This window comes from Chrysochloris asiatica, unplaced genomic scaffold, assembly GCF_000296735.1.
Source record: "Chrysochloris asiatica unplaced genomic scaffold, ChrAsi1.0 scaffold00066, whole genome shotgun sequence".
Classification (NCBI taxonomy): Eukaryota; Metazoa; Chordata; class Mammalia; order Afrosoricida; family Chrysochloridae; genus Chrysochloris; species Chrysochloris asiatica.
Genome location: NW_006408584.1, coordinates 16,566,465 through 16,576,201, shown reverse-complemented (window position 1 = coordinate 16,576,201; position 9,737 = coordinate 16,566,465). Strand labels below are relative to the sequence as shown.

At 37.4% G+C, this 9,737-nt stretch overlaps 1 protein-coding gene across 1 annotated transcript in view; it reads left to right on the top strand.

The window, feature by feature from the left end:
* CPE (carboxypeptidase E) overlaps positions 1 to 9,737 on the top strand; it is a 155,472-nt gene that overhangs the window by 142,926 nt on the left and 2,809 nt on the right. Inside the window, exons 6-8 of the mRNA XM_006864539.1 lie at positions 963 to 1,102; positions 4,997 to 5,096; positions 8,727 to 8,845. Coding sequence (XP_006864601.1) covers positions 963 to 1,102; positions 4,997 to 5,096; positions 8,727 to 8,845 — 359 coding nt within the window. The remainder of the gene's footprint in view (positions 1 to 962; positions 1,103 to 4,996; positions 5,097 to 8,726; positions 8,846 to 9,737) is intronic.

The window sequence follows — 9,737 nt, the reverse complement described above, 5'->3', positions numbered from 1 at the left end:
GACAGCACTTAACAACAACAACAAATGTGATGGCAGTAACCGTGGTTGCCTTGGCAGGGCCATACCAAATGATTTTGCAGGCTTGCAGACCTGAAGTCCTACCTCTAACATAGACCAAGAGTCAATCATTTGAATAAAACAAGGGGATACTGAATGGTTTATAGTCAGGACAGCTGTGCCCCATAGCAGTGATTTAACAATCCCTAGTTTCCGTTGGAATCACCAAGTTGCAGCCAGCTGGAAAGAGAGGAGTCCCAGATAAGTGATAGGCACTCCCTGTCTATGGACACTTCTGCCCCAACAGTCCTGTACCTCATTGTCTTCTTTGAATCTCATTCCAGCAATGTGTAACTTGACTGATGTCAGTTTTATCATCCTACAGCAGCAAGACACTAAGTTCAAGGGTCACATAAGAACCTTAGAGAGTTTGTGTTTTTATGATAATAACAATCTTCCAAGTATATTGTTAGACACCTACAGTTGGTGAGTTTCCTTGTAGTTTCCTACCAACCCAAAACAGTTGCCCTTGAGTTGACTTGTGAGTTCCTGGTTTTCAGAGCAGAACTGTGATTCCTAGGGTTTACAATGGATGGTTTTTTAGAAGTAAATCACCATACCTTTCTTTTTTTTGTCTCTGGGTAGATTCAAAATCCTAATCTTTTGATTACCTGCTGAGTGTACCACCCAGGGACTGCCTTCAAGTGGATTACAACTCAAAACAACCCTAAATAGGGTTTCCAAGATAAATCTTTACAGCAATAGACTGCCTCATCTTTTTCTCATGAAGCAATTTTTAGGTTTGACCAGACTCCAATGCCTTGCTCACCGTGTCTCCACAGGCTCCCCAAAATGCGTTTGGTTGGTTTTTGCTCTTTTATTTGGTGTTCAGTTCTGTAGAGTGGCCCATGTAGAGTTTTAGTCATCACATGCACATTTTGATTTTCCATTTGGTGCTTTGGCAGGAATGCAAGACTTTAATTACCTCAGCAGCAACTGTTTTGAGATCACTGTGGAACTTAGCTGTGAAAAGTTCCCACCTGAAGAGACTCTGAAGCGCTACTGGGAGGATAACAAAAACGCCCTCATTAGCTACCTTGAACAGGTAAACACAGTCTCCAGCAGGAAACAGGAGTTTGATTGTTATTTAAAGGTGATGTATGAAAGTAAGGAGACCAGTCCAGATGGGTCCATTTTACCTAGAGTGAAGTATCACATTTGGAAAACAGATGGTAATAATGGTTCAATCAGGTTTTCCTTTTTTCATAGGTGTTGTGGTCATGAATATTCACTATGAACTAATTGAGTTGGAGAGTTTTGAAGAATGAGGTGGAATCTTATTTTCATTCACTTTGAAGCAAAGGCAATCCTAGTACTTTTTTGGCACCTAACCACTTTTGGTCATCACAGGGCCAGCAAGGGCTGTTCTATGAGAATTTCATTGGGAAACCTTACCTCATCTACTCCGACCCCAGATATTGCCCCTTCAGACATTTTTTTGTTCCCCAAACTCAAGAAATATTTAAAAGGGACATAATTTGAGTCTCTTGAGGATGCCAAAGCTACCGTTTTGACATGGTATAAATTGAAAAATGTAGAATTCTTCAGAGAAGGGCTAGAGACATGTACCTTCAGAAGTGTATAGACCTAGGTGAGGGATATAGTAAGAAACAGTAGCTTCACATTTTGATATTTCTGTTTATGAAATGTTGCTAAAATTTTGTAGCAATACTTTTTTACTTATGTTCATAGACCAATTATATAGAGATAAGCTAAAAGAAAAGGGACCGCATAACATGATCTGGTTTCTGCCATTTCAGATGGGAATTGGCATCTGTGTCGAAGTGTTTGTAGTGGTATTTATGAGTTTCTAAAGTCCTGGTGTGGTGATGTGGTTTAATGCATCAGACTGCAAAGCTGTTTGAACTGCGAGGTCTGCAGTTCAAACTCACCAGTCGTTCCTTGGAAACCCTATACAGGGTCGCTATGGGCCGGAACCAGCTTGATGGCGCTTCACAACAACAACAACAGAGGTTGCCTTATAGAATGAAAAATGGACGAAAGATCAATGAAGACTGCCAGGAGTTCAGTGTTATCATTGTTTTCATGACAAAGATGTAGAATAAGAGCACTGATTAGTAATAAACACCTGGGTCTGAAAAAACATGTCTCCTTTACAACTCATAGAAAATAGGTGATTAGGAAATCTACTTCTGTAATTTGTTGAGAGGAAACCTCTTACAGAGTTTAAAAAAAACAGATGTTTGCAGAAGATAGAATTGTAAAGGCACTGAGTGTAAATAGTTTGGTAAGGAGAAGAGCCTCCATTCAGGATAGCTTGAGAACAGTGTGGTGCTTCTTAAAGAATTTTTCATGAGCACCTGCATCACAGTTATCTAGAGTTCTTGATAAAATGCAGTTTCCTGCTCCACCATTGAATCACATTCCCTGCAGGTCAGGACCAGAGAGACTCCATTTCAGCAGACTCCCTGTTGTTATAGTTGTTAAATGCCACGGAGTCTGTTCTGACTCACAGTGACCCTGTATAGGGTTTCCAAGGAGCAGCTGGTGAGTTTGAACTGCCAACCTTGTAGTACAGTACTTTATCTCACAGTGTTACACTGACATTTAAGTACATGAGGATTTGAGCACTATTTTTATACAACAGTCCAGGAATCTGGGGAGAGGTCACTGTAAGAAGGACAATCATAGTAAAACAGCTTTTCCAGTCATGAGTGAAATTTGAGCTTCTATGATTTTGTTTGTAAAAGTTACACCAGCAGTGTTTTCCAGTCTGCACACTTATGGGATTGTTTAACATAATATTTCCATTGAGATTTATTACTATAGTAAAATCATTCCAAGGAGAGAAGTTATGATCTATAATTGGCATATCAGAGATGGACATTTACTTACATTATTTGCTAAGCTTTATTAGGTAAGCCTTGTACCTGAGAAGTAAGTACAAAAGAGTAAAGTCATGAATATTAACTGCATATATTTGTGCCTAATATAGGCAAATTATATGTTTTGCAGTGATTGGCTTTTGATCCAATGACAGGAAAGCTAAAACTTACAGCTAAGATTTATAACATGAATAATATCAAGATTATAGTGGCTCAAAATGGATAAAGTGCTTACTCTTGTCTGTAAATAACTCATGTGTAAAATTGCTTTGTGCAGTCCTCATGTTAAGAATTTTAAAAAGTTCTGTTTTATCTCTAGTTCTTTATTGTGTGTCATCTCTTGGCATATCCCTCTTACTCCTCTCCACTATAATTCTGACCTGCAACTGCTCTTTCAAAATGTGAATTTAATTTGGAAACCAAAAATTTCCTGTCTTGAGTAGTTAAATTCCAATTTCTTACAATTTTGGTTGGCTAATTCAAAGATAAGTTGTAGGGAAAAGGCAAAGAAATACTAGACCCTAAATGTTTTCATTTCAACAGTAGTGAGGTTGGCCCACGATTGTGCAGTGTTTCGTTCTGCTGTGCATATGGTTACTATGGGTCGGTACGAGCTCGATGGCACCTAACAACAACAACAAATGTTTTCAAAATGTGGGAAAAAAATTATAATCCTGTTTATTATATTCGGGTAACTTTTTTATTTCCTGAAGTAAAGACTTTATGATCTCTCTCTTTTTCTTTTGTTACTTCCTGAAGTGAGTAAAGAATTTATGGTCACTTTCTTTTTCTTTAAACCACTTCCTGGAGTAAGGAATTTATGATAACTTTCTTTTTCCTTAAACTACTTCCTGGAGCAAAGACTGACCCCTCTCTTCTTTTCCTAAAGTAGGAATGTGCCCCTTAAAAATTTGAACTAGCCAACCGAGTAAGGGAATAGATTGTGCGGTCAAAACCCTAGCCAATAGGGTGAGACACAGCCTTGAGACTCGCGTCAAGGATTAAAAACCCTAGTGGACTGATCACTCGGTGTGCTCGCTGGCCTGTTCGTGTATGTACGGCTATGCGCACACACCCTCTTGCAAGAGTAAGTTTTACTTTGCCAAGGTAATTTAGTCTCACCGAGTGTCTTTTATGCGACATCGGGATTCATTTCTAACAATTATGTATTTGTTCTTTCCTTATTATGCTACTTGGCAAAAATAATTGTCATTATCATTAACAACATAAAGAGTTTTTTACCATTCAGAAAAAAAAAAATTATATTTATTCTACCTTCCTTGGGGAAATCCTGGATTATCATCAATTGCAAAAGAAAATTCATTTTCTAGGATGAGAAGCGACGTGAGCATTTGGGAAGTCAGGGTATATTTTGTTAAGTATTTGATATCCTGGAAGCTGTATGGAACAGTTTAATCTGAGAAAGACCAGATTAAAATATGACTGCTAGTTCAAACACATGTTACTTTCCTTGCATTACAGTTGCAAAATTAAGGAAAACTGTTTTTTACTTAGTTTGCATTGATGATCACAACTTAATTCAAATGAATGATTCTCAATTCCAATTCTTTCTCTAAATTAGAATCCAGTTTTTAGTTGTGAGTTTGCTGATCTTTCATGCTACTTATTTTCAGTCAAAATAATACTGTCAATGGGCTTAAATGCAATAGTAGAGGATATATTCTTTTATTCAGAATCAACAATTTTTAAGGACTGTAACGCAATATTCCTGTTAACTAATAGTGGTCACATAAGGTATACACAGATGACCACGTTTAAAAGAGAGCAAAAGTAATGAAATGTGTTGATGACTAGAACTTTTAAATATGACGATAGCTTTTTCTTAATTTTGTTTTTAATGGCTCAAAAGACACTTAAAATTCTTTGATTCAGAACAAAACATACATTTTCATAGGATTATTTCTCATTTATTATTGAGAAAAAACAAAACATGCACGTGGATGTTTTGAGCTTGTTATGATTCATAAACAGTGGGGATCTATTATTTTGCTAGAAAATAAGGAGACCCTTGGTATGAAACATGTTTTGGGTCATTTTTAATATGAACTTTCTGATTGTTTTGGCCTTTGCAGATACACCGTGGAGTTAAAGGATTTGTCCGAGACCTTCAAGGTAACCCAATCGCCAACGCAACCATCTCTGTGGAAGGAATAGACCATGATGTTACATCTGGTGGGTGTTCTCGGCTATGGTCTGAAAGTTCTAATGTTACACACAGAACATAATTATCATCATAATTATAACTATTGAAATATTCTAAGCAAAGCCATTAAATGCCTCAGATCTTACACATTGGTTTGGATCTATGTAAGTTTTATGTATGGGAGCAAGTCAGGTGGAGTTAAACTCAGGATTGCTGTTGTGTTACAGCAGATGGCGCTGTTTCTTCAGCGATCGCCCTACAGAACACTGAAATTGCTTCTTGTTCTCAGGCAAAGGAAAATGTACTAGTTAGAGTTAAAATATTATCTAGCAGAATTAAGGAGTTCTTGTGTGGTGCTACCGAATAATTGAGTGCAAGGTTAGTTTGAACAGCAAGTTCAGTCAGCCTGTTCAAACTCATCAACTGCTCCTTGGAAACCTTATATCAGTCAGGTCTCTATGAGTTGAGCTTACTCAAAGACACTAACAACAGTTAAAGTTAAAATATCAATGTATAGTCCTGCTCTAGGAGAAGTGCTAACGAGCTGTGAATTGGTGGGCTGCAGGCGGGGTCTGAAAGGAATAAGAAGGAACATGTGCATCTAGAATTTATTTATCATACTTTTCTTTATCTGTTTAATTCTTTTATTATTATTATTCACAATAATACTGAGGACCAGAGAGATTAATTGCCTTGTTCAATAATGCACAGCATAGGACAGAATTGAGATGTGATATTAGCTATTTCAAGGTTTAAAATTCAATTTCCATTTTTCCAGCTTGAGGATAATGATGCATTTTCCAGGAAAATTAATCTACTCCTATTAATAAATATATGGCGTTCTGGTGTGGCGGCGCTGTAAAGCCTTTTGAACTGCAAGGTTGGTAGTTCAAGCTCACCAGCTGCTCCTCGGAAACCTTATACAAGGTCCCTATGGGTCGGAACCGACTCGACGGCACTTAACAACAACAATAACATTAATAAATATATATCTAGTTCATTTTTTGGAGTCCTGGTATGGCACTGTAGGATAAGCACTGGACTTTTAACACCAAGTTTGGTGGTTCAGACCCACGAGCGACTCCTTGAAAACTCTATATAGGATCACTATGAGTCAGAACTGACTTCATGGCTCTTAACAACAATAACAATTCACTTTCATTTAAATACCACTTAAGATCTTTTCAACAAAAACAATATGTTTTTAGCTATTAACTTTTTACCTATTTTTGGATCTTATAATCAATTAACCTTTAATTTATTTAATAAAACACTCCTTTTTTAATCTCTACATCTACAGCTTGATTTTTTTTAAACCTTAATGTCTGTCCTCTCAAACTCCATTTTTTCATTCAACAGCAAGTATTATCACCAATTTAGCAGGCCTTCACAACCAATATGGCAACTCTTTGCCAACTTACTGCTCTCCTGAGCCCTCAGGGAGGGGGGTCCTGAAGGTGGAACCCAGACTTTGGTCCCCTTTGGCCACCAAGATGTCTCTTCTGTTAACGCTAGTATGCTATACACATATTTTCTCTGCTTCCTATAATATGAAAAAAATTTGGAAATCTAAATATAGATAGAAAGAAAAAAGAAATCTGAGGAATGGGCTTTGGGACATTTTAACTATTTGAGGGCAAGGTAATAAGGGTGTCCTGGTGTGTTGCTGTGGTTTAATGCGCTGCACTGCTAAGTCAGTTTGAACTGCATGGATGGCGGTTCAAGCTCACCAGCTGCTTCTTGGAAACCCTATATAGGGTTGCTATCAATGGCACTTAACAACAGCAACGACAGTAATGAAGTCTAAGCCAAATGAGAGCGTATGTTCCCTCCAACAAACAAACAAAACAAAAACCACTTGATAAAAAGTATCAAGTAAGATGAAGTTTATGAACAAACTAATGGATTTAGAAGTGTGGAAGGTCTTAACAAAATCTGTTTTAGTGAAGTAGTGGGACTCTGGTTTGAGTGACACTAAGAGAAAATAGGAGAGATATTAGAGATATAGAATATTAAAATAAGGAGGAGAGATGTTAGAGACTGACTATTTACAAGTTTTTCCAGAAATTTTGCTATTAAGTAAATAAATGAAGCACTAGCAGTGATTGACTTATGTTCCAATGATAGGAAAGTTAAAAGTTACATCTTTTAAAGATTTAGAACATGAATAATATCAAGCTTATAGTGGTTCAGGATGGATAAAGTACTTACTCTTATGTGTAAAATTACTTTGATGTGGAATCTAGATGTAGAGTGGAAGATATGTTGATGGGGTCCCCCCTCCCCCCCCAAATTTTTTCACAGTTAGAAACTACCAATTGAAAGGGAGGATGAAGAGGATGTGTTTAGGGTATTAGAAAAAAGGAGAAAGGGCAAATTTTCCATTAGGAAATATTACTCACTATGTGGTCCCCTAATAGGAGCATCGCCTTGGAGCTGGTTAGAAATACAGAATCTCAAGCCTCACTCCCAAGCTCTTGAATCAGAACTTACATTTTACTTAAGTCTGTGGGGAGTTGTTATACACCTAAGTTTCAGAAGCACAGATAACAAGAAAAAAGAGGGAAAGGACTAGGGAAATGTATAGGAAAGCAAGGTAGCAGCCTGGCTTATGAATTACAGACAGCTCTTGTGTGTGCCTTCTCCAACTCCTTGAAGTCACAGGGGATGGACAGCCATAGAGTAGAAAGAGAACTGGATATTGTTGAGGATTCATTAATTGTCAGGCACATTCAATAAGATGAGAGGAGCAAATACATTAAAGGCATATATATGAGAGTGATTATAATGGTGGGTCATGGAATCTTATCTATATTAGGAGGGAACTGTGGATACGGGAGGGTGAAAGAATTGCTGAAGAATTCTCTAGAGAATTTGTTGAAAATACTATTCCAGTCTAATATATTCTGAATCTTTAGAGTTAGAAATTTCTAGCAAGTGCCTCAAGGATTCTGATGAAGCTGTTTTTGGGCCAGACTCTGAAGGAGTAGTCTAGACCCTGAGGTCATCAGGTCTTGGCTTGGCAAGAATCAAAACATGTTGTCGAAATGCTGTGATCTCATTACTTGGATACCTTAGCTATCTTTTCACTTGCATTACTCCAGGCATGATTAGAAGATTCACTGTCTCAAAAGATTTATTTGACAAGTTAATATTGTTACCTGTACAATAGCTAATGAGACCCTGTAGAGAGAGCTTCACACTCTCTTAAAAGGAATTTCATTAAATTCCATTATGTATCGACACCCACTCTTCACTTGCCAACATGGTTAGATTCCAAAAACCAGGTTGGTATGTGAAAATAGGCATTATGCAAAAACAAGAGAATGCCCACATCAAATCTCAAAATGGAGGATGAATATACAATTACCTAACTGCCAAACCACGGGAATCATGGCCCAGCAAGTTATAACCTTCAGCATCACAGTCAGCATTACTTTTGCCTCGCATCCTCAGCATCCATTACTGACAGGCATAGTTTTCACTAATGTCATAAAGGGAAATGTTGTACAATGAGACAGTTAACAAATGAATAGTGAATGTACTTTTAAAATTGAATAGTGAGTGCACTTTTAAAATTCAAAGTAGATATTTCTTAGATGGTGTAATTATACATTTCACCTATGTGCTTTGTGATTTGATGTTCTCTTTTCCTGTAGCAAAGGATGGCGATTACTGGAGATTGCTTGTACCTGGAAATTATAAACTTACAGCTTCAGCTTCAGGCTATCTGGCAATAACAAAGAAAGTGGCAGTTCCTTATAGCCCTGCTGTTGGAGTAAGTAACCATGATCATAACTAAGATTTATTAAGTACCATGTGTCAGGCATATTTAAATGATTCATATTAAATCTTCATAACAAACCTATATTATTATCCCCATTTAATATGAAAAAACTGAGACATAAGTGTAAGTAACTTTCTCAAGATTTTATTGGATAATTTAATAGCACTCAAGGTGAAGAAATGAAATAATTAAAAAGCTGAAAATTAAATTGCATTTGACAAATCTTCAAAAGACCCCTTTGAAGTGTCAAAAAGCCAAGATGTCACTTTGAGGACGAGGTACACCTGATTCAAGCCCATTGTATTTTTAATCACTTCATATGCATGTGAAAACTGGACAGTGAATAAGGAAGACTTCAAAAACGTACCGTGGAGTTGGTTCTGACTCTTAGTGACCCTGCACATGGTTTCTGAGGCTGTAAATCTTTAATGGGAGCTGTAGAGCCGCTGGTAGTTTTGAACTGCTGACTTTGAGGTTGGCATCCCGACTCGTAACCACTGTGCTACCACAGCTCCTTTTGAATTGGTGAAGAATATTAAAGATATCATGGCCTGCCAGAAGAACAACAAAAATAAATTTGTTGGAAGAAGTATAGCCAGAACTCTGTTTAAAACAAGATTGTTGAAACTTTGCTTCCCATATTTTTCAGCATATTATCAGAAGGGACCAATTCTTAGGGAAGGACATTGTGCTTAGTAAAGTAGATGGTCATTGAAAAAGAGGAAGACCCTCAACAAGATGGATTGACACAGTGACTGCAAAAATGGGCTCAAACACAGCAGTAATTGTGAGGATGGTGCAGAACCAGGCAGTGTTTCATCACTAAGAGTCAGAACTGAGCTCTGCTAGCGTAGTGGTTATGAATTGGGCTGCTAACCTCAAG